The 25699-nt window shown below is 49.6% G+C and overlaps 1 protein-coding gene across 2 annotated transcripts in view; it reads left to right on the plus strand.

The window, feature by feature from the left end:
• Positions 1 to 25699, plus strand: part of ABCA4 (ATP binding cassette subfamily A member 4) — a 450770-nt gene that overhangs the window by 169894 nt on the left and 255177 nt on the right. For both annotated transcript variants that reach the window (XM_073593112.1, XM_073593113.1), the window contains exons 10-12: positions 3430 to 3569; positions 20288 to 20404; positions 23102 to 23299. In XM_073593112.1, coding sequence (XP_073449213.1) covers positions 3430 to 3569; positions 20288 to 20404; positions 23102 to 23299 — 455 coding nt within the window. The remainder of the gene's footprint in view (positions 1 to 3429; positions 3570 to 20287; positions 20405 to 23101; positions 23300 to 25699) is intronic.

Genomic DNA, 25699 nt, shown 5'->3' on the forward strand with positions numbered 1-25699 from the left:
AATAGGCATACCTAATTCAGTGCCAATTTATGAGGATCCTTCATGTTTTACATAGCTATACCTGCAAAAGGGAGCAGCCTGAAGTGATCCAGCAGGACTTCATTTACTTATTAAAGTTCCACTTTAAGCCGGCCATACATGGATCGAAATTTGGCCGATTCAACAGGAACCTGTCAAATTTCGATCCATGTATGGGCACCCGATCGACTTCTGTAGAATTAGCCTGTGGGATAAATGCTGCTCGATCTATAGCCGGAAGCACCAATCAGTGTATTTTGACAGCGGGAAAGGCTCTGCGCTGTCAGAATACAATAGCACATAAGGAGTGATTCCCTCGAACGTGCGGATGAGGGAATCAGGTGAAGCACCCTCGTAGGTAGGTGCTAGGATTAATGTAGAATAGTTTTTGGGTTCTCTGCTTAACAGAGAGACAACTAGGTGCAGTACTACCCCAGTGAGGGCTACTTAAAGATACTGTACCCCAATGGTTGCACTGTCCTTGTAAGTCTCCTGACACCCTGAGTTCAAACATTTATGAAATAGTAAATATGATACACAGACACCAACACAGTAAACAGATGAGGTTTACTTAAAGCTTGATGGTTAACAGTATCAACAGAAAGTGATTTCAACAAATATGAGGCTATGATTAAACTCTTAGCACAAATGTATAAGAAGCTTATGGGTATAGTCCTCCATAGAATAAAACAGCAAAACAGATACCTGATCAAGGCCTACGGCTGCAGGTCAGAAAAGGGAAGGAGAATGACCAGTTTTATGGCCGTCCTGCCGTCACAATCCTTTAAACACAAACACTGTTTGATAATTTGTGCACAAGTATATCACCTTGTCCTTAAGAAAAGGGTCCTTGGTAATAGGGGCTGGCCAAATGCCCAGCATTCCTCTCTCTGTGGGGGGAGGGTGGGAGACAAAGGAGTGCTATTTGATGCAGGTGTCTTGAATCTTCAGCTAGCTTAAGTGAAGGGGCCCAAATTAACTTTTAAGTAATGACATTCAGGCAGTATAATAGTTGTTGTAAATGTCTCCTTATAGAGCGCTAATGAGGAAGGCAAACTAAAGGTGTCTGCATGCAGTGTTCTTAGGTGCAAAGAGGGTGGGCAATTGTCCGCTCACCAGTCTGGATGATACCAGGCTCAAAGGATGATGTGAAGATCCTGCAGATGTTGTGCTCAGGGAACAAAGCTTGGCCACACTCTCCTTGATGCCATAGCTGAGCTAGATGTGCAAGGCAGATGACGATGATGACCTTCCGACTGTCACTGGGCCGGTCGGACACTGCCGAACAACGGATGTGTCCACACTCCCCCACTGGCTCGCTCTCCCTGACCATCCAGGTCACTTCTTTCAGATGAAGGTCGTGGTCCCAAGAGGCCGACTTCTCCCTTCCTCAGGCTTTTTATGCCCTCTCCCAGCATTCTGTCTTCTCCCTCCAGCCGGCTGGAACTTGTAGTCCACAACAGTCCGGGTCCAATGTAAACTTGGCTTTCCGGACTACATGTCCCAAGATCCTTTGCTCTTCTCTCGTAAGTCCTCACTCACGCTGCATACAGAATGTGGTAAACAGAGTCTGTGCTGAGCACTAGGGGGAAAGAGTCTCCCTCTGGCAGATGCTGCCGAGTGTCTCCTGTTACGGCAATTTAGTTAGGTCCTGGCTACATAGGTAAATTTAATTGCTGTCTGCTTAACAGAGATTGGTGATTGGTTAGTGTAGTCTGCTTAGTGTGCTCTGGTGGTGCTCATTCTGTCCTGAAGTTTCATTGGATCCTAGCAACTAAGGAAAGTGCTGGATAATAAGCAGAAGCCATGCAGATGGGAGCATGAATATTCATGTAACCCTGGCCAGTTGCAAGGGGAGGTGCCCCTATGCATGCTGGGTGCCTGTATTTATATTCGTGGTCATTCCTAGCAAAGGATTGCACCAACTGGGGGAGGGGTGCTGGCTCTTCCAACATTTGCTGCCATGTGGCCTCAGGTGGGTGACCTGAGGGCCTGGGTTGAGAGGGATTGTGCTTCCATGTGGCCTCAGGTGGGAGTCCTGAGAGCTTAAAGTTAGTGGGAGAAACCCTAGTTCCGTAGAGAGCTGGCTGAAAGGGGCTGTCTACTCAGGATCTGGTCTGGTATCACTGGTATATAGTGTTGCTTGGAAGGTGGAAGGAGGCTACCAGCTGTCCCTGGCCATTTTGTGAGACTACCCAAAGGATCTATAGACTTGTGCTTTAAGTCCTTCTGGTGTACTACATGTTGTGCAGAGTATTGAAATAATGCGCTGGAAGTGCATAGCTTTGCTTTTATGGAGGATGTCTTTTTCACAGAACAGGAATAAGTATACAAGAACACAGTGAGGAAAGACAAACACTTCCCCTCAGTACATTTCCATAGAATACACATTATAACACTGCAGTGCCACCTGCTGGACACAAAGGTATAATGCATACAGTATATATTGTCAGTTTATAAAAGGAACTCTGCTGTTTTTCTTTCAACACTACATAGTCAGCGGAGGGTCTTAACAAAGGGAACACTGGCTAATGTTATGAAGAGCTTGGACTGTTTCTTCTGCATAGGATTTTGCTTAGCTCTACTACTTTTGGACTGACAAACTGGCTGGTACCTGAAGAGCTCTGCCCTGCTACTACTACTTCTGAGGGACGTTGCTCACTTCTAAAACTACCGTGTGCTGTTGCTAAGGAGAAGTCTGCTATCTGCACTTCACCAGAGCTTAACTGAGAGATTAGTTACATATTCTCAATTGTGAATAGTTCTATTTATTGGAGTATCCCACTAAATCCCCTTCCCAATCCAAGTTCTCCAAAAAACCCTAGACTGATCATTGAAGATAACGATCGGAAGTGTATGTGTGTACCTAGCTGTGTGACTCTACCTTGAGTCTGGCTGCGGAGCAAAAGTGGGCAAGACGCAGGCAACATACCAGCTGCTCCTGGGGGGGTAGCGCTGCACAGGTTAGTTTTTTCATTCAGCCCACTGGCTGAACAAAAAAATCAGAACCATCTATGGCCAGCTTAAGTCTTAAAAAAAAGCAAATGCAGCCACCACATCTAAAGACTGGTAAGCTATAATATTTCAAACTTTAAAAATACTTTAAAAATAACTTAGGTAAGAGGGTGGATAATATTTTAGAGCAGGTAAAATCCTGATGATAATATACAAGCAATCAATCTCTCATCATCACCTTCACAGCCTAAAATGTATAATGATAAAAAACAACAGTTTGTAATCAATTCCACAGGTATTGTTCGTACTTTATTTTTTGATAACTTTTTTTTTTTTTTTTTAAACAGTCAATATAGAACCCAGACTTGTCAACATTTCCAGGTTTTCTAGAAGTTGCCTAATGATATTTACGTACTTCATGTTTATGTCTTCTCATACATGTTTTTGAATTAACAGCTCCTTTTTGCAATGCACTGATGCAGACTATGGAGTCTAACCCTGTTACTAAAATAGCCTGGAGTGCAATGAAACCTTTGCTGATGGGAAAAATCCTTTACACCCCAGATGCTCCGGCTATTCGTGAAATCCTGAAGCACGTAAGGCATCTTTGTGTTGTTGATATAACATAGTTCAAACTGCACCATCCCTTCGTATCCTATATGCTATTCTCTCAATGTACTTAGTCAGCCGTAACTAGCCATAGAATGTTTTCTTTGAATGATTTCTTTATGTTTTAGTCAGTAATAACAATGCAGAGTATAACTCTTTTGTGTCAGGTTATACATTTACATCTGTCTGGGTTACTGTGTATGAATTTGAATGCTAGGTTTTATACATGGGTCCCATGCACACGGTGCCCCCTATTGGTTGTGTGCGTAGAACCTTATTGTAGTCTTTGCTGCCTATAGCTTTAGGCCTTTCGATAATGTATGTTGTGTGTGAATTCAGGCATTTGTGTGTTTTTGTAATATTTACTGACCAGGGACCAAGGCTTGCTATAACAATTCTGCCACAGACCTGCAGTTTTACCTGTTAATTGTAAGAGTTTCTGTAAGTTCTTTTAGTTTTATCTATCAAAGAAGACCTATACTGAAAGAAGAGGCAGTCAATGACAACCTCTCCTTTTGAAACTGCTAGAATTCTGGCTATCATGCTGATCCAGTGGCTTCAGTACTTTTTGAGTCACTGACTGGTACACGTATTCAAAGTGTACAAAGTACATATAAGAATTGCAGCGCAAAAATGATGTGCATAATGTTGTTATTTATAGCGAATGTGCATTGTGACACTGCACTTTGCACGCTGACCATGGTCTTGGTCTTATTAAAGAATATGTTACCCCAACGTTTTATATTGCTAATATGTGCCTGTTGCACAATGTACTTGTGTTTAAAAAGCATGCCGCTCCTTTTCTTGCTTCCTTTGTGTGAAATACCTGGTGATCCTACCAGTCCCCTGCTTCCCTATTTCAAACTGACCACGCTAGGCATGGAAACACATTAGTCTCAGAGTGGTCCATTTCTAGCTGTGCTGGAGGAACAGCCAGCCTGTCCTCCAATGGCCAAGCCTTGTGCTGACACCCCCCTCCCCCACAGAGCCATTCATTGTGAAGAACAAATTGTACTGCTTTTTCTTTACCCCAGCTTCCCAATCCCCGTATGCAGCTGAAAATTACCGTATGTGATCACTTTTTTTTTAAAAACAAGAAAGAAAAATATATTTAGAATATACAGTACAATGCCTTGAACAAGTACCCCTTGAAATTGTCCACATTTTGTCATGTTACAACCAAAGAAGTAAATGTATTTTATTGGGATTTTATGTGATAGAGCAACACAAAATGGCACATAATTGTGAAGTGGAAGGAAAAAGATAAATGGTTTTCAAAATATTTTACAAATAAATATGTGAAAAGTGTGGCGTGCATTTGTATTCAGTCCCCCTGAGTCAATACTTTGTAGAACCACCTTTAACTGCAGTTACAACTGCAAGTCTTTTTGGGGATACCAGCTTTTGCACATCTAGAAAGTGACATTTTTGCCAATTCTTCTTTACAAAAAAACTCAAGCTCTGTCCGATTGGATGGAGAGCATCGGTGAACTGCAATTTTCAAGTCTTTCCACATATTCTCAATTAGATTTAGGTCTGGACTTTTACTGGGCTATTCTAACACATGAATATGCTTTGATCTAAACCATTCCATCGTAGCTCTGGCTGTATGTTTAGGGTCGTTGTCCTGCTGGAAGGTGAACCTCCACCCAGTCTCAAGTCTTTTGCAGACTCTTATGCCCTATACACACGACCGGTTTTGCCGTTGGAATAAACTCCGAAGGTTTCTCTGACGGAACTCCGACGGAATTCCACTCAAGCGGTCTTGCCTAACCACGGTCACACCAAAGTCCGACCGCCCAGAACGCAGTGACGTACAACACGTGAGACAAGACTAGAAAAAGGAAGTGCAATAGCCAGTAGCCAATAGCTTCCGTCTCGTACTTGCTTCAGAGCATGCGTCGTTTTTGATCTGTCGGAACAGCATACAGACGAGCGGGTTTCCCGATAGGAATTGGTTCCGTCGGAAATATTTAGAACATGTTCCATTTCTAGGTCCGTCAGAATTTTCGAAAAAAAAATAGTTAGATGAGGCATACACATGATCGGAATAGACGATGAAAAGCTTCCGTCTGACTTTTTCTGTCGGACATTCCACTCGTGTGTACGCGGCATAACAGGTTTTCTTCTAAGATTTCTCTGTATTTGGCTCTATCCATCCTCCCATTATCTCTGACCAGCTTCCCTGTCCCTGCTGAAGAAAAGCATCCCCAAAATATGATGCTGCCACCACCATGTTTTAAGGTGGGGATGGTGTGTCCAGGGTGATGTGCAGTGTAAGTTTTCTGACACACATACAGTTTTTTAGGCCAAAAAGTTCAACTTTGGTCTCATCTGACCAGAGCACCTTCTTCCATATGTTTGCTGTGTCCCCACTTGGCTTCTCGCAAACTGCAAACTGGACATCTTATGGCTTTCTTTCAACAATGGCTTTCTTCTTGCCACTCCTTCATAAAGGCCAGATTTGGACTGGTCATTAAGCAGCCAAATCTTCTGGTCTGTAAGTGGTTAAAGTAAGCCTTTCTTAAGAGAGATACCATTACTGACCTCCTTGTGAAAATGCCTGTTTGCCATACTGAATTTATGGTTTTAGTACTTTCTAATCCACTGACCTGAAACAAATATACAGATCAGGAATTTAGAGATACTTATTAGTGATGAGCAAACTGGGCTGGGTTTTGGTTCAGAGAAGAATTTGTTACCCAGCCTTAATTTTGCTTGACTCCTATTGAACTCTATGTGAGCTAAATCTTGTCATTTAAAAAAAAAAATACTGTTAAGTGGGGAGTGAGTTTTTAAAAAAACACAATTCCTTTAAATAACATGCTTTAAAATGGCACATACAGTGCACGTAAGATGGCGAACAGCTGTCATTTGCAACAAGAGTCCGGTGGGAGAGGCGCATTAGCGCGGGTCATCATTTTTGTGTTGGTGGGTAAGTGTTGTGTCGTTTATAATGAAAAAGTGGTGCCGCCCCCCCCCAAAATCTATATCGGACACTTATCCTTGATAAAGATAAGTAGGTGTGCACAAGGCAGAAGTTCCCTCCAAAATCCATAACAGACTTTTATCCTTGAAAAGGGTCAGATATTGAATTAAAGGGTGCCCCCAGGCAAAAGAAAGCAACATGGAGCTCCCCCAGAATCTATACCAGACCCTTTTCCAGGCATACAGCCTGTCTGGCCAGAGAAGAGAGGGGCAGCAACCATGTTCCCCCTTCCTCCTGAATTGTATCAGGTCACATGCACTCAACATGGGTGGAATACCTTGCCATGTTGAAGGGGACAAGAGCCTCATCCCGCATACCTAGCCCGTTCTGTTGGGGGACTTATTGGAGTCTGGAAGCCCCCTTTAGAATAAGGGGGCCCCTGGATATCTGCCACCCCTACATGAATGCAGAAGTAAAGTTGTTTTTTTAATCAGCAGTTTTTTTTAACAGAAAATACTCTTTGTGTCTCTTCATAATTGCTTCTTCTTGCATGTCAGCACTTGCATAGACATTTCTGTGTTGAGATGTAGTAACTCCCGTGTGCCATTGGCAAAGGGCTGACATTGTAGAGCTGCAGGGGATCGCTTGCAAGATAAGTCTGCTATAATTTCCTAATATGCTGTGTCCATTGCATAATATGGCAAAGAGCTCCTGGGGTGGGGGCCCAAACTTTTTATTTTGTTGGTGGTGACTGACTTCCACTTGGACAAATAAGGGGTAGATATTACCGCTTGTTGTTAATTTACAAAAAAAAGACAAAGCAAATTAACATGCTCATAAGCATTAATTTTAAAAACAAAACCAAAATAGTCACAATGTGCAAATCCAATGTTAATCACATTGTCCAGCAATGTAGATCCATCATCAATCGTGATGAACATTGCTCTGTTGACAAACACATGGTGATCGACCATCTCCAGCTGGACTCTCACCACGAATGAGAGCTTCCCAACTGCCAGCTGAATGCCAACAAACTAGCCAGGGATGCTGGCTGACATTATTAACCAAATATGGGCACGACCATATTTGGTCAACAGCGTCACACAGGATACCCAATAGCTGGTTTAATGTTTAAAACAAGCAAGTGCTGTCATTTACAGGTGCTAGTGATACAATCACTAAACCAGGGGTAGGCAACCTTTTGAGCACAGTATGCCAAACATTTTTTTCGAAGAAATTGAGCGTGAAGATTTTATAACAAAAAAATGTCAACTTCACACCCTCAATCATGAAAAGGATTTTTTTATAAAGTAAATGCTGTAAACTACTTAAGTAGTAGTGAGAAATTAACATTGTGCACTCTCACTCCTCAGATCAGCCCCAATTCCTGCAACTCCACACTTTAGATCACTGTCCCCCTGCACATCTGCCCCACCACTGTAACCCCCTGTATGTCTGCTCCACCACTGTAACTCCCTGCTCCTCTGCCCCACCACTGTACCCCCCTGCTCATCTGCCCCACCATTGTACCCCCTGCTCATCTGCCCCACCACTGTAACCCCCTGCACATCTGCCCCACCACTGTAACCCCCTGCTCATCTGCCCCACCACTGTACCCCCTGCTCATCTGCCCCACCACTGTAACCCCCTGCACATCTGCCCCACCACTGTAACCCCCTGCTCATCTGCCCCACCACTGTACCCCCTGCTCATCTGCCCCACCACTGTAACCCCCTGTATGTCTGCTCCACCACTGTAACCCCCTGCTCATCTGCCCCACCACTGTACCCCCTGCTCATCTGCCCCACCATTGTACCCCCTGCTCATCTGCCCCACCACTGTAACCCCCTGCACATCTGCCCCACCACTGTACCCCCTGCTCATCTGCCCCACCACTGTAACCCCCTGCACATCTGCCCCACCACTGTAACCCCCTGCTCATCTGCCCCACCACTGTACCCCCTGCTCATCTGCCCCACCACTGTAACCCCCTGTATGTCTGCTCCACCACTGTAACCCCCTGCTCATCTGCCCCACCACTGTACCCCCTGCTCATCTGCCCCACCACTGTAACCCCCTGTATGTCTGCTCCACCACTGTAACCCCCTGCTCCTCTGCCCCACTACTGTACCCCCCTGCTCATCTGCCCCACCATTGTACCCCCTGTATGTCTGCTCCACCACTGTAACCCCCTGCTCATCTGCCCCACCACTGTAACCCTCTGCACATCTGCCCCACCACTGTAACCCCCTGCTCATCTGCCCCACCACTGTACCCCCTGCTCATCTGCCCCACCACTGTAACCCCCTGCACATCTGCCCCACCACTGTAACCCCCTGCACATCTGCCCCACCACTGTAACCCCCAGGACATCTGCCCCACCACTGTAACCCCCGGGACATCTGCCCCACCACTGTAACCCCCTGCACATCTGCCCCACCACTGTACCCCCTGCTCATCTGCCCCACCACTGTAACCCCCTGTATGTCTGCTCCACCACTGTAACCCCCTGCTCCTCTGCCCCACCACTGTACCCCCCTGCTCATCTGCCCAACCATTGTACCCCCTGCTCATCTGCCCCACCACTGTAACCCCCCGCACATCTGCCCCACCACTGTAACCCCCTGCACATCTGCCCCACCACTGTAACCCCCTGCTCATCTGCCCCACCACTGTACCCCCTGCTCATCTGCCCCACCACTGTACCCCCTGCTCATCTGCCCCACCACTGTACCCCCTGTATGTCTGCTCCACCACTGTAACCCCCTGCTCCTCTGCCCCACCACTGTACCCCCCTGCTCATCTGCCCCACCACTGTAACCCCCTGCACATCTGCCCCACCACTGTAACCCCCTGCACATCTGCCCCACCAATGTAACCCCCTGCTCATCTGCCCCACCACTGTACCCCCTGCTCATCTGCCCCACCACTGTACCCCCTGCTCATCTGCCCCACCACTGTAACCCCCTGTATGTCTGCTCCACCACTGTAACCCCCTGCTCCTCTGCCCCACCACTGTACCCCCCTGCTCATCTGCCCAACCATTGTACCCCCTGCTCATCTGCCCCACCACTGTAACCCCCTGCACATCTGCCCCACCACTGTAACCCCCTGCTCATCTGCCCCACCACTGTACCCCCTGCTCATCTGCCCCACCACTGTAACCCCCTGCATGTCTGCTCCACCACTGTAACCCCCTGCTCCTCTGTCCCACCACTGTACCCCCCTGCTCATCTGCCCAACCATTGTACCCCCTGCTCATCTGCCCCACCACTGTAACCCCCTGCACATCTGCCCCACCACTGTAACCCCCGGGACATCTGCCCCACCACTGTAACCCCCTGCACATCTGCCCCACCACTGTACCCCCTGCTCATCTGCCCCACCACTGTAACCCCCTGTATGTCTGCTCCACCACTGTAACCCCCTGCTCCTCTGCCCCACCACTGTACCCCCCTGCTCATCTGCCCAACCATTGTACCCCCTGCTCATCTGCCCCACCACTGTAACCCCCTGCACATCTGCCCCACCACTGTAACCCCCTGCTCATCTGCCCCACCACTGTACCCCCTGCTCATCTGCCCCACCACTGTAACTCCCTGCATGTCTGCTCCACCACTGTAACCCCCTGCTCCTCTGCCCCACCACTGTACCCCCCTGCTCATCTGCCCAACCATTGTACCCCCTGCTCATCTTCCCCACCACTGTAACCCCCTGCACATCTGCCCCACCACTGTAACCCCCTGCACATCTGCCCCACCACTGTACCCCATGCTCATCTGCCCCACCACTGTAACCCCCTGTATGTCTGCTCCACCACTGTAACCCCCTGCTCCTCTGCCCCACCACTGTACCCCCTGCTCATCTGCCCAACCATTGTACCCCCTGCTCATCTGCCCCACCACTGTACCCCCTGCTCATCTGCCCCACCACTGTACACCCTTCTCATCTGCCCCACCACTGTAACCTCCTGCACATCTTCCCCACCACTGTAACCCCCTGCACATCTTCCCCACCATTGTAACCCCCTGCACATCTTCCCCACTACTGTACTACCCTGCACATCTGCCCCGCAACTGTACTACCCTGCACATCTGCCCCACCTCTGTACCCCCTGCACATCTGTCCCACCACTGTAACCCCCTGTACATCTGCCCCACCACTGTACCACCCTGCTCTTCTGTCCCACCACTGTAACCCCCTGCTCATCTGCCCCACCAATGTTTCCCCTTTCTCATCTGCCCCACCACTGTAACCCCCTGCATGTCTGCTCCACCACTGTAACCCCCTGCTCCTCTGCCCCACCACTGTACCCCCCTGCTCATCTGCCCAACCATTGTACCCCCTGCTCATCTGCCCCACCACTGTAACCCCTGCATGTCTGCTCCACCACTGTAACCCCCTGCTCCTCTGCCCCACCACTGTACCCCCCTGCTCATCTGCCCAACCATTGTACCCCCTGCTCATCTGCCCCACCACTGTAACCCCCTGCACATCTGCCCCACCACTGTAACTCCCTGCACATCTGCCCCACCACTGTAACCCCCGGGACATCTGCCCCACCACTGTAACCCCCGGGACATCTGCCCCACCACTGTAACCCCCTGCACATCTGCCCCACCACTGTACCCCCTGCTCATCTGCCCCACCACTGTAACCCCCTGCTCCTCTGCCCCACTACTGTACCCCCCTGCTCATCTGCCCAACCATTGTACCCCCTGCTCATCTGCCCCACCACTGTAACCCCCTGCACATCTGCCCCACCACTGTAACTCCCTGCACATCTGCCCCACCACTGTAACCCCCGGGACATCTGCCCCACCACTGTAACCCCCGGGACATCTGCCCCACCACTGTAACCCCCTGCACATCTGCCCCACCACTGTACCCCCTGCTCATCTGCCCCACCACTGTAACCCCCTGTATGTCTGCTCCACCACTGTAACCCCCTGCTCCTCTGCCCCACCACTGTAACCCCCTGTATGTCTGCTCCACCACTGTAACCCCCTGCTCCTCTGCCCCACCACTGTACCCCCTGCTCATCTGCCCAACCATTGTACCCCCTGCTCATCTGCCCCACCACTGTACCCCCTGCTCATCTGCCCCACCACTGTACACCCTTCTCATCTGCCCCACCACTGTAACCTCCTGCACATCTTCCCCACCACTGTAACCCCCTGCACATCTTCCCCACCATTGTAACCCCCTGCACATCTTCCCCACTACTGTACTACCCTGCACATCTGCCCCGCAACTGTACTACCCTGCACATCTGCCCCACCTCTGTACCCCCTGCGCATCTGTCCCACCACTGTAACCCCCTGTACATCTGCCCCACCACTGTACCACCCTGCTCTTCTGTCCCACCACTGTAACCCCCTGCTCATCTGCCCCACCAATGTTTCCCCTTTCTCATCTGCCCCACCACTGTAACCCCCTGCATGTCTGCTCCACCACTGTAACCCCCTGCTCCTCTGCCCCACCACTGTAACCCCCGGGACATCTGCCCCACCACTGTACCCCCTGCTCATCTGCCCCACCACTGTAACCCCCTGTATGTCTGCTCCACCACTGTAACCCCCTGCTCCTCTGCCCCACCACTGTACCCCCCTGCTCATCTGCCCAACCATTGTACCCCCTGCTCATCTGCCCCACCACTGTAACCCCCTGCACATCTGCCCCACCACTGTAACCCCCTGCTCATCTGCCCCACCACTGTACCCCCTGCTCATCTGCCCCACCACTGTAACTCCCTGCATGTCTGCTCCACCACTGTAACCCCCTGCTCCTCTGCCCCACCACTGTACCCCCCTGCTCATCTGCCCAACCATTGTACCCCCTGCTCATCTTCCCCACCACTGTAACCCCCTGCACATCTGCCCCACTACTGTAACCCCCTGCACATCTGCCCCACCACTGTAACCCCCTGCACATCTGCCCCACCACTGTACCCCATGCTCATCTGCCCCACCACTGTAACCCCCTGTATGTCTGCTCCACCACTGTAACCCCCTGCTCCTCTGCCCCACCACTGTACCCCCTGCTCATCTGCCCAACCATTGTACCCCCTGCTCATCTGCCCCACCACTGTACCCCCTGCTCATCTGCCCCACCACTGTACACCCTTCTCATCTGCCCCACCACTGTAACCCCCTGCTCATCTGCCCCACCACTGTAACCCCCTGCACATCTGCCCCACCACTGTAACCCCCTGCTCATCTGCCCCACCACTGTACCCCCTGCTCATCTGCCCCACCACTGTAACCCCCTGCATGTCTGCTCCACCACTGTAACCCCCTGCTCCTCTGCCCCACCACTGTACCCCCCTGCTCATCTGCCCAACCATTGTACCCCCTGCTCATCTTCCCCACCACTGTAACCCCATGCACATCTGCCCCACCACTGTAACCCCCTGCACATCTGCCCCACCACTGTAACCCCCTGCACATCTGCCCCACCACTGTACCCCATGCTCATCTGCCCCACCACTGTAACCCCCTGTATGTCTACTCCACCACTGTAACCCCCTGCTCCTCTGCCCCACCACTGTACCCCCTGCTCATCTGCCCAACCATTGTACCCCCTGCTCATCTGCCCCACCACTGTACCCCCTGCTCATCTGCCCCACCACTGTACCCCCTTCTCATCTGCCCCACCACTGTAACCTCCTGCACATCTTCCCCACCACTATAACCCCCTGCACATCTTCCCCACCATTGTAACCCCCTGCACATCTTCCCCACTACTGTACTACCCTGCACATCTGCCCCGCAACTGTACTACCCTGCACATCTGCCCCACCTCTGTACCCCCTGCTCATCTGTCCCACCACTGTAACCCCCTGTACATCTGCCCCACCACTGTACCACCCTGCTCTTCTGTCCCACCACTGTAACCCCCTGCTCATCTGCCCCACCAATGTTTCCCCTTTCTCATCTGCCCCACCACTGTAACTGCCTGCATATCTGCTCCACCGCCGTACCCCTATGCTCTTCTGTCTCACCACTGTAACCCCCTGTATGTCTGCTCCACCACTGTAACTCCCTGCATGTCTGCTCCACCACTGTAACCCCCTGCTCCTCTGCCCCACCACTGTACCCCCCTGCTCATCTGCCCAACCATTGTACCCCCTGCTCATCTTCCCCACCACTGTAACCCCCTGCACATCTGCCCCACCACTGTAACCCCCTGCACATCTGCCCCACCACTGTACCCCATGCTCATCTGCCCCACCACTGTAACCCCCTGTATGTCTGCTCCACCACTGTAACCCCCTGCCCCACCACTGTACCCCCTGCTCATCTGCCCAACCATTGTACCCCCTGCTCATCTGCCCCACCACTGTACCCCCTGCTCATCTGCCCCACCACTGTACACCCTTCTCATCTGCCCCACCACTGTAACCTCCTGCACATCTTCCCCACCACTGTAACCCCCTGCACATCTTCCCCACCATTGTAACCCCCTGCACATCTTCCCCACTACTGTACTACCCTGCACATTTGCCCCGCAACTGTACTACCCTGCACATCTGCCCCACCTCTGTACCCCCTGCGCATCTGTCCCACCACTGTAACCCCCTGTACATCTGCCCCACCACTGTACCACCCTGCTCTTCTGTCCCACCACTGTAACCCCCTGCTCATCTGCCCCACCAATGTTTCCCCTTTCTCATCTGCCCCACCACTGTAACCCCCTGCATGTCTGCTCCACCACTGTAACCCCCTGCTCCTCTGCCCCACCACTGTAACCCCGGGGACATCTGCCCCACCACTGTAACCCCCTGCACATCTGCCCCACCACTGTACCCCCTGCTCATCTGCCCCACCACTGTAACCCCCTGTATGTCTGCTCCACCACTGTAACCCCCTGCTCCTCTGCCCCACCACTGTACCCCCCTGCTCATCTGCCCAACCATTGTACCCCCTGCTCATCTGCCCCACCACTGTAACCCCCTGCACATCTGCCCCACCACTGTAACCCCCTGCTCATCTGCCCCACCACTGTACCCCCTGCTCATCTGCCCCACCACTGTAACTCCCTGCATGTCTGCTCCACCACTGTAACCCCCTGCTCCTCTGCCCCACCACTGTACCCCCCTGCTCATCTGCCCCACCACTGTACCACCCTGCTCTTCTGTCCCACCACTGTAACCCCCTGCTCATCTGCCCCACCAATGTTTCCCCTTTCTCATCTGCCCCACCACTGTAACCCCCTGCATGTCTGCTCCACCACTGTAACCCCCTGCTCCTCTGCCCCACCACTGTATCCCCCTGCTCATCTGCCCAACCATTGTACCCCCTGCTCATCTGCCCCACCACTGTAACCCCCTGCATGTCTGCTCCACCACTGTAACCCCCTGCTCCTCTGCCCCACCACTGTACCCCCCTGCTCATCTGCCCAACCATTGTACCCCCTGCTCATCTGCCCCACCACTGTAACCCCCTGCACATCTGCCCCACCACTGTAACTCCCTGCACATCTGCCCCACCACTGTAACCCCCGGGACATCTGCCCCACCACTGTAACCCCCTGCACATCTGCCCCACCACTGTACCCCCTGCTCATCTGCCCCACCACTGTAACCCCCTGTATGTCTGCTCCACCACTGTAACCCCCTGCTCCTCTGCCCCACCACTGTACCCCCCTGCTCATCTGCCCAACCATTGTACCCCCTGCTCATCTGCCCCACCACTGTAACCCCCTGCACATCTGCCCCACCACTGTAACCCCCTGCTCATCTGCCCCACCACTGTACCCCCTGCTCATCTGCCCCACCACTGTAACCCCCTGCATGTCTGCTCCAACACTGTAACCCCCTGCTCCTCTGCCCCACCACTGTACCCCCCTGCTCATCTGCCCAACCATTGTACCCCCTGCTCATCTTCCCCACCACTGTAACCCCCTGCACATCTGCCCCACCACTGTAACCCCCTGCACATCTGCCCCACCACTGTAACCCCCTGCACATCTGCCCCACCACTGTACCCCATGCTCATCTGCCCCACCACTGTAACCCCCTGTATGTCTGCTCCACCACTGTAACCCCCTGCTCCTCTGCCCCACCACTGTACCCCCTGCTCATCTGCCCAACCATTGTACCCCCTGCTCATCTGCCCCACCACTGTACCCCCTGCTCATCTGCCCCACCACTGTACCCCCTTCTCATCTGCCCCACCACTGTAACCTCCTGCACATCTTCCCCACCACTGTAACCCCCTGCACATCTTCCCCACCATTGTAACCCCCTGCACATCTTCCCCACTACTGTACTACCCTGCACATCTGCCCCGCAACTGTACTACCCTGCACATCTGCCCCACCTCTGTACCCCCTGCTCATCTGTCCCACCACTGTAACCCCCTGTACATCTGCCCCACCACTGTACCACCCTGCTCTTCTGTCCCACCACTGTAACCCCCTGCTCATCTGCCCCACCAATGTTTCCCCTTTCTCATCTGCCCCACCACTGTAACTGCCTGCATATCTGCTCCACTGCCGTACCCCTATGCTCTTCTGTCTCACCACTGAACCATCTTCTCATCTGTCCTAAACCTGAACTTATCTGCTCATCTGCCCCACCACTGTAACCCCCTTTTTCATCTGCCCCACCACTGTACCTCCTGCACATCTGTCTCACCTCTGTTCCCCCTGTTCTTCTGCCCCACCACTGTAACCCCCTGCTCATGTGTTCCACCGATGTACCTCCTTTCTCCTCTGCACCCCTCTGCTCTTCTGTCCCACCAATGTACCTTCTTTCTCCTCTGAACCGCCACTGTACCACCTGCTCTTCTCTCCCACCGCTAAACCCCCTTCTCATCTGCCCCAACACTGAACCCCCCTTCTCATCTTTGCCACCACTGTAACTCCCTGCTCATCTTTCCCACCACTGTAATTCCCTTCTCATTTGGCCCAACACTGAACCCACCCACTCATCTGTCCCACCATGGTAACCCCCTGCTCATCTACTCTATCACTGTACCCCCCTGCTTTTCTGTCCCATCGCTAAACCCCCTTCTCATCCCCCCCACCACTGTACCTCCTGCACATCTGCCCCACCACTGTACCCCCTTGCTCTTCTGTCCCACCACTGTAACCTCCCTGGTCATCTGCCCCATCAGTGTATCTATTTTCTCCTCTGCCTCACCACTGTACCTCCCTGCACATCTGCTCCACCGCTGTATCTCCATGCTCTTCTGTGTAACTACTGAATCACCTTCTCATCTGTCCTAACACTGAACCCATCTGCTCATCTGCCCCACCACTGTAACCTGCTTTTTCATCTGCCCCACCAATGTACCTCCTGCACATCTGTCTCACCTCTGTACCCCCCTGCTCTCCTGCCCCACCACTGTAACCCCCTGCTCATCTGTGCCACCAATTCACCTTCTTTCACATCTGCCCCACTGCTCTACCCCCCTGCTTTTCTGGTCCACCACTGAACCCCCTTCTCACCTGCCACAACACTGAACCCTGCTGCTCATCTGTCCCACCACTGTAACCCCCCTGCTCTTCTGTCCCACTGTTGAACCCCCTTCTCATCTCTTCCACCACTGTACCTCCCTGCACATCTGCCCCACCGCTGTACCCTCCTGCTCTTCTGTGCCACCTCTGAAGCCCTCCTGCTCATTTTCCCCACTGCTGTACCCTCCTGCTCATCTATGATATGCGTGATATACAGAGTGGTGAAAGGAAGCAGAGATGAGACACATCTACCTGTCCTGGCACACTCATCCTGCTGATCCACCTCCCGCATCCAGCCCACGTGCTCGTATGTGATCTATGTGATGTCACATACAAGCATATGGATTGGATGCGCAATGATGAGCTCAAGTCAGGGGTATTTTTTGAAAGCAGTGAGCCTGTGTGCAGGATCATAATTTGGGCCCTGGCTTAAAGGGACACAGAGTGCAGGGGTTCAGTAGCAAGTGACGCAAAGGTTCAGGAATAATTTCAACAAAGTTCCCAGCAGCTCAAGAGTAATTACACAAACTGTCACCTGATTGTGGTTTTCTCAATCACAGTGAAATCCCTTCTTTCTAAGATTGGTAATGGCAACCAAGTGAGTCATCTTCCTCCAGATGGTGGACAGGGCTAGCAAAACTGCGATTGGCTCTAGCAGTGGCCTATGACAGTCCTCCTCCTCCTGGAAACAGGGACTGCTCCCCCTAGCAGAACTGCACCCAATCTCTTCCCCATCACGAAAGCTGATGATCACAGCTACAGCCAAGTTAAACAATGTTTCCCATCTTTTACAGGTGTGTGGGGGCGCAGTGCCTCCCCCCTCAGTGCAGGTGCGGCGTGGGGAATTCTGAAATTGGAATGCATTAGTGTCTCACTGACACTTCCCTGCGCTGCTCTGCTGATGGAGAGGGAGCCGAGTGCTGTCAAAAGAGGCTGTGCATACCACGTGTGGCACCCCTGCCGGGGGTTGCCTGCCCCTGCACTAAACTAATCTCTTCCAGCTGCAGCAGAAGACAAGCAAAGAGGCCAGATCTGGCCATTTAGCTTGTCCATTCAGCAAACCTCAAACAGCCAGAGTTCAAGTTGAACGCTCCCCAAACCTGAACCTGAAGATTATCCCTAGTGTTCTATATCTACATGCTGCTTCTGGTTAAGTGAGCACAAAAGCAGAAGTAAACCCTCCTATTGCCTTCAGCCAAGGAAGCGCCATCTTGGCTTCCTTTTGATCTTCAATTGCCATGATGCTGCACATGTGATCAGATATGACATTAGCCATTTGATGGTTTGACAATTTGGTTGAGAGCAAACCAACGTAACAATTACATTCCTGGCACGTTCTGGGTATGTAACTGTTTTTTTAAACTGTTAATAGATGGGTTTAGTTCCGCTTTAAAGTTAGAAGGTCACATTAAAGCTGATTTCCAGATTTTAGTGAACTTTGAATAATTTATTTGGACCAAGCTGGTGGAGATTGTGATGCCATCCACCCGCTTGTCTGCCTCAGCCAATCAGAGGAAACTTTGTATTCATTCATAGAATACAAAGCTTCCTGTGAGCAGTTGAGTATCACTTAGGGCCAGTTCACACCACATGCAGTGCACTGACGTTTTTTTTCTGCATCAAAAGCGCATGGATAGTAGGTTATATGGTTTTCAATGGCATAGTTTGCACCAGTGTGGACAGTTTCAGGGCATCCCAGTTCCAGAAAAAAAAGTAGAAATTTTTTTCTACACTGAACTGTACTGGAATGCAGTAAAATGTACCTGAACACACCTAAATGCAACACACATGTTCTTATTTAAAGGGATTGTAAAGGCAGAAGATTTTTTCTATCTTAATGCATTCAATGCATTAAGATAAAAAAAACCTTCTGTGTGCAGCAGCCCCCTCCCCCCCGGCCCCCCGAATACTTACATGAATCCAACTTTATCTAGCAGTGTTGCAGGAGTGTCTCAGCTGCCTGGGACCTGACTCCTCATTGGCTGAGACAACAGCGCAGTGCGATTGGCTCCCGCTGCTGTCAGTCAAAGTCGGATAGCCAATCAGGAGAGAGAGGGGGCGGGGCTGGGTCACGGCTCCATGTCTGAACGGACAAAGGGAGCTGTGATTGAGCTCAGGTGCCTCCACTGCAAGCTGCTTGCTGTAGGGGCACTCAACAGGAGGAAGGGGCCAGGAGCACAGAAGAGGGACCCGAGAAGAGGAGGATCCAGGCCACTCTGTGCAAAACCAACTGCACAGAGCAGGTAAGTATGACAAGTTTGTTATTTAACCATTTCCCGCCTGGCCTATAGCAGATTGACAGCTGGACGGTGGTTCTGATATCCTGACTGAGCATCATATGACGTCCAGTGGGATAACATGCTGGCGCGCAGCGCGGTGAGTCAGTCTGACACGCTGCATCTCCGATCGTGGTAAGGAGCCTCTGACAGAGGCTTCTTGCCACGTGATCAGCTGTGACCAATCAGAGCTGATCATCGCGTGAACCAGGAAGTGCCGGTTAATGGCATTCCTTGGTTCGTGCTGACAGGGAGAGCCGATCGGCGGCTCTCCCTATTGGAGGGGGGGGTCTGTACTGATAATCAGCACATTGATTATCAGCACAGCCCCAATCAGTTGTGCCCATCAGCTGCCAAGCAGTGCCCCAATAATAGCCTGCTGGTGCCTACCACAGTGCCCATCACAGTTCCAATCAGTGCCCAGCAGTAACACCTGTCAGTACCTCATCAGTACCTCATCATCAGTGCCACCTGGCAGTGTCAATCAGTACCTCCTGTCAGTGCCAATCAGTGCCACCTGTCAGTGCCCATCACAGCCGCCTATCAGTGCTACCTATCGGTGCCCATCAGTGCTGCATATCAGTGCCCATCAATGCCAACTCATCACTAAAAATGCATTAAAAATACACTGAAAATGGGTCAAAAACACGCATGCAGAAAAGCATCCAGAACGCATCCGGGCGGCATTCTTATGGTGTGAAATGGCCCTTAGCAATTTTGTTTCGGGAGTAGGATGGGAAGTTGCTGCCCTGCTGCCATAACACATCGCTATATATTGTATGTAGCTGAGGCTTCATACAGATTATACAGTGCTCACAGGTGCTGTAATTGTTAGTAAGTAAATAGTTCCAGCTTGGTCCAAACAAACTAATTACAGTTCACTGAAACATGGAATTCTGCTTTAACAGACAGACAATTAGCTTTTGCATACTGGAAAGTTTTCCTTTAAGTGGGCTTATGTGCATACCTTTTGAATGATTTCGATAGTTCTATCTATCTATGTATCTATCTATCCATCCCTCCATATCTTTTACAGGCAAACTCAACTTTTGAGCAGTTAGAGCGGCTGAGACAAATGGGAAAGGCCTGGGAAGAATTGGGACCCCAACTGTGGAACTTCTTTCAAAGCAGTGTCCATATGAATGTCATTCGGGTATGTGCATTTACAATCTCAAACAACAATTTACAATGAAGTTTTAATGTTAGCTATGCTACTACAAGTTATTTGTGAGATTTATACTCAAACTACATTATGTAGGCGGCCATAGATACAAAATTTGATATTTATGTCTTTACTTTCTTCCCTGTATGGTTTCTTATAGTTATGGGTTCCTTTCAGCTTTTATCCTTCTTTTATTTAAATTGAATGGACTTGATTTAAAAAAAAAAAAAAAAAAAAATATATATATATATATATACATACAGTATCTCACAAAAGTGGGTACACCCCTCACATTTTTGTAAATATTTTATTATATCTTTTCGTGTGACAAGACTGAAGAAATGACACTTTGCTACAATGTAAAGTAGTGAGTGTACAGCTTGTATAACAGTGTAAATTTGCTGTCCCCTCATAAAAACTCAACACACAGCCATTAATGTCTAAACTGCTGGCAACAAAAGTGAGTACACCCCTAAGTGAAAATGTCCAAATTGGGCCCAATTAGCCATTTTCCCTCCCCGGTGTCATGTGACTCGTTAGTGTTATAAGGTCTCAGGTGTGAATGGGGAGCAGGTGTGTTATATTTGGTGTTATCGCTCTCACTTTCATACTGGTCACTGGAAGTTCAACACTGGGGAGCTACAGTTCATTGAGGGAATCATGAATGCCAACATGCACTGTTGACATACTGAAGCAGTGCAGGATCCCCTCCCTTCGGAGACTGGGCCGCAGGGCAGTATTTCAACATAACAACCCCAAACACACCTCCAAGATGACCGTTGTCTTGCTAAAGAATCTGAGGGTAAAGGTGATGGACTAGCAAAGCATGTCTCCAGACCTAAACCCTATTGAGCATCTGTGGGGCATCCTCAAATGGAAGATGGAGGAGCGCAATGTCTCTAACATTCACCAGCTCTGTGATGTCATCACGGTGGAGTGGAAGAGGACTCCAGTGGCAACCTGTGAAGCTCTGGTGAACTCCATGCCCAAAAGGGTTAAGGCAGTGCTGGAAAATAATGGTGGCCACACAAAATATTGACACTTTGGCCCCAATTTGGACATTTTCACTTAGGGGTGTACTCACTTTTGTTGCCAGCGGTATAGACGAGAGGATAGAAAATTTACACTGTTATAAAAGCTGTACACTCACTACTTTACATTGTAGCAAAGTGTAATTTCTTGCAACATGAAAAGATAAAATGAAAATATCTACAAAAATGTGAGGGGTGTACTCACTTTTGTGTGATACTCTATGTGTTGGTTTTTCAAAGTGTTTCTTCACTTTTATATATACATATAACTTAGTTAAAGAAAAGTGCAGAAACATTTTATATATATAAAAGTGCAGAAACTTTTTGAAGACCCCTCCAGGGGCACCACACCCCTAATCCATGCACCGGTCCCCTAATGTACATGCGGGGTGCCGGACGCATGGATTACAATGGGGTTTTTTTTTAGAAGTACGTATTTAGAGCCAGAGGCTCTAATAAGCTTCAAAAAAGGGTGAGACCCGTCACCCGATTGGCCGAGAGGATAACCGATCCTATTGGCCACCGAGGAGGAGGGAGAAGACGCAGGGGAAGCCGCCATGAAGCACCAGGAGGAGGAGCCGCCCCCCCGCTGCCCAGAGGAAGTGCTGCCTGTGACCTAGATGGGGTAAGTGCGGGGCTGCCTGTGACCCAACCGACCGACGGGAGGGGGGTGGTGTTGGGTGGATTGTTTGCCGCCCCTCCCCCCCCAAAAAAATCTACCACCACACTAGCCACCACTAGATCCCTCGTATATATGATAAGCTGGACAAGCAGTCACATTGCAGGTGATGGTAGTTAAAGTGGAGGTCCGCTGAAAAAAAAATATTAAAAGCCTGCAGCTACAAATACTGCAGCTGCTGACTTTTAATATATGGACACTTACCTGTCCAGGGAGCCCGCGATGTTGGCACCCGAAGCCGATCCGTCCTTCGGCTCTCAGCTGCTGCCACCGCCATCCTCGGTAAGGGAATAAGGAAGTGAAGCCATGCGGCTTCACTTCCTGGTTACCTACTGCGCATGCGCAAGCCACGCTGCGCGTCCTCTCAGGTCCCTGCTGTGTTCTGTGTCTCACAGAATACAGCAGGGGGAGGACGGGGTAGGCGCCGGATGTGGCATAGGTCACCGCAAGCGCCGCTGTGAGCTATGCCAGGAAGTGGGAGCAAATACCTGTATTAGACAGGTATCTGCTCCCTCCTCCCCCCTGAAAGGTGCCAAATGTGACACCGGAGGGGGAGAGGAATCCAAAAAGTGGAAGTTCCATTTTTGGGTGGAACTCCACTTTAAAGACAGAGTCATCCAGTCACATCAGGTTCAAGGTTGATATTGACCTGGAAGTAAAACTTGTTGTCTGACTTTAAGTTCCATGCTCAGTGAGCCTGGATGCATTGCTGAGGATCACAAATTACCTATAAAAGACACCTGTTCCACTGCAGACTTTAAATGATTCCATGGTTTTATGTATATTTGCTATGCTGTATGTTGTTCCATTTAAAGGGAAAGAACTGCGTGATCTCAGCAAGCACATATTTTAAGTTACTGTTGCGTTTACGTTAAAATATATTCTGTTGTGACAGATAAAGTCACATATTAGCTATGACATAATTTAACAGGAGAAACTAAGGTTGAATATTAATGTTTGCTTTTTTTTTAAATTTAGGATACCATTAAAAACCCAACAGTGAGAGATTTCCTCAACAGACAGCTTGGGGATGATGGCATAAATGCTGATGATGTCATAAATTTTTTGTACAATGGAAATCCCGACTCAAGACCAGAGGGACAGCCAAACTTTGACTGGAGAAATGTTTTTAATTTAACTGATCAGGTTTTGCGTCTTTTTAACAAATATATGGAGGTAAGTAATTTTATTGTCAGAAACCTATAAATCAGACCGAGACAGAAGTACAGTTAAATCACACTTGTTTAATAATAAAAGTAAATATAACAAACGTAGTCAAAACATAGCCAAAGTTCGTTAACTGGAATGAATAGTCAGACCAGCCAGAAAGTCAGGAAGCCAGGAATGAGCGTAGTGGAACAGCAAGCAGGATCTGGAGCCAGAAGGAATGTCAGCCAAGCAAGTCTTTAACAGGAGCGCAGGAGAAAGTCTCTGTGATGTTGACCAAGGCAAAGGCTGAGATCATCTGGGCTGGACGGCTTAAGTAAGCAGGACTGACGAGCAGGATATCATCAACAGGTGAGTCACTGTGGAGAGATAGGAGCTGGCAATTAGCCGACAGCTGAGCGGCCAGCTCAGAGAAGGAAGGGCTGAGCCCAGCCCTGACATTGATACAGTATATAATAATGAATATATATTGTGCTAGATACTTTGTTACTATACTTGTGTAATTTGTCTATTACAGTTTATGGTATTACATTATTCTATAGATGGGCTGAACACTCCCCTGTTCAGTTCGTAGCAGAACGCCCGAACAGGGGAAAAGTTCTAACCCGAACGGTGAACCCTATCGAAGTCTATGGGAGCTGAACAGGAAAAATCAAAAGTGCCCATTTTGAAGGTTTCATATGCAAGTAGTTGGCCATAAAAGGGGGTCTGGGTACTGCCCTGGAGGACATGTATCAATGCAAAACATTTTTTTTATTTTAATTGTTTTTTCAGGAGCAATGCATAAAGTGCAGCAATAAAAACTAAAAATTCCTTTAAATATTGTGCCTGGGGGTCCCCTTAGTCTGCCTGTAAAGCGGCACATCTGTAGGGTGTATAGAACAAGCGGCAAAAATGACATTTCTAAATAACCAAAAAAGTTAAATCACATTTAAATTAACTCGTGATTGCAGTTGATGGGGATGTTGATGGGGACAAGGGTCTCTTCCCCAGAACCCTGGCTGGTGGCTGTGGGGGTATGCAGGCGGAGGGGTTATCGGAATCCGCCCCCTTTAACAAGAGGGCCCCCAGATCCTGGCACCCCCCCCCATGTGAATGAGTATGGGGTCAGCCTTCATGGATGGCGGGAGCATTTTTTGGGTTTTTTTTTTTCAGGTGCAGGAGCCGGCCTGATTGGCGATGGATTTACAGTTTAGGGGGGACACTGTTTTTTTTTTTGTTTTTTAAATAAAGGAATTGTCAAACTGTCTCTCTGTTTTTATTTTTGACACTTTTTTGGTGAATGGGTAGGGGTACTATGTACACCATACTCATTTACATAGGGAGCACTGGGATCTGGGGGCCCCCTCATTAAAAGGGGACAAGGTGCTTTTGGATAGTTTTTACATAGTAGTGCTGGAATCAGTGACATATTTTGCATTATAATACTATTGATGTATATATACTCAGGGCTTTTTTTGTCAGAAAATAGGTGCAGGAACTCACCCTTCCAGCCCAAATCCCCGCCCACAACCACGCCCAAACCCCACCCCAAACCATGCCCAAACTCCACCCCAAAACACACCTTCTTTAGAGAAGAGAAGTACAGTGGCATCAAATAACTGTAATGAGCGAGGCCTTAGAACTGTGTATCACACATGGTTCAGGAATGTGTAAAACACAAAGTACAGGACTCAGGACTTTATAACACACAGGGCTCAGGAGTGTGTATTGTGCAATTGTGAGCGGTGCATATCACACAGGGTACAGAAAAAAAAACAGCAAACAGGATAGTACTTACATTCAATGCGAAGCATCCCTTGTTCTCAGAAATATGAAGCATATATTTCTGTGTACAGAGTGCAAGGGTCAGGAATATGTAACATAGAGACCAGCACACAGAGAACAGTGGTAAAGCTATGTAAATATGCAGTCCCGCATACAGAGTGCAGGGCTCAGGGGTATATAATGCAAAACCCATTATACAGCATTCAGGGGTACCATCCAGAGGCCTTTAACCACTTGCTTACTGGGCACTTAAACCCCCCTCCTGCCCAGACCAATTTTTATAAATTTATCCCACAAATAGAGCTTTCTTTTGGTAGTATTTAATCACAGCTGGGGTTTTGCTAAGCAAACAAAAAAAGATGGAAAATTTTGAAAAAAAAATCATGTTTCATAGTTTGTAAACAGGTAATTTTTCTCCTTCATTGATATGCGCTGATGAGGCGGCATTGGTGGGCACTGATGGGCATGGATAGGCACAGTTAAGGCGGCACTGATAAGGCGGCACTGATGGGGACACATAAGGCGGCACTGATGGCCTCTCATAAGATGGCACTGATGGGCTCTGATGGGTGGCAATGATGAGCCCTGATAGGTACCACTGATAGATGGCACTGATAGGTGGCACTGATGGGCACTGGTAGG

This window comes from Aquarana catesbeiana, linkage group LG07 (genome assembly GCF_042186555.1).
Source record: "Aquarana catesbeiana isolate 2022-GZ linkage group LG07, ASM4218655v1, whole genome shotgun sequence".
Classification (NCBI taxonomy): Eukaryota; Metazoa; Chordata; class Amphibia; order Anura; family Ranidae; genus Aquarana; species Aquarana catesbeiana.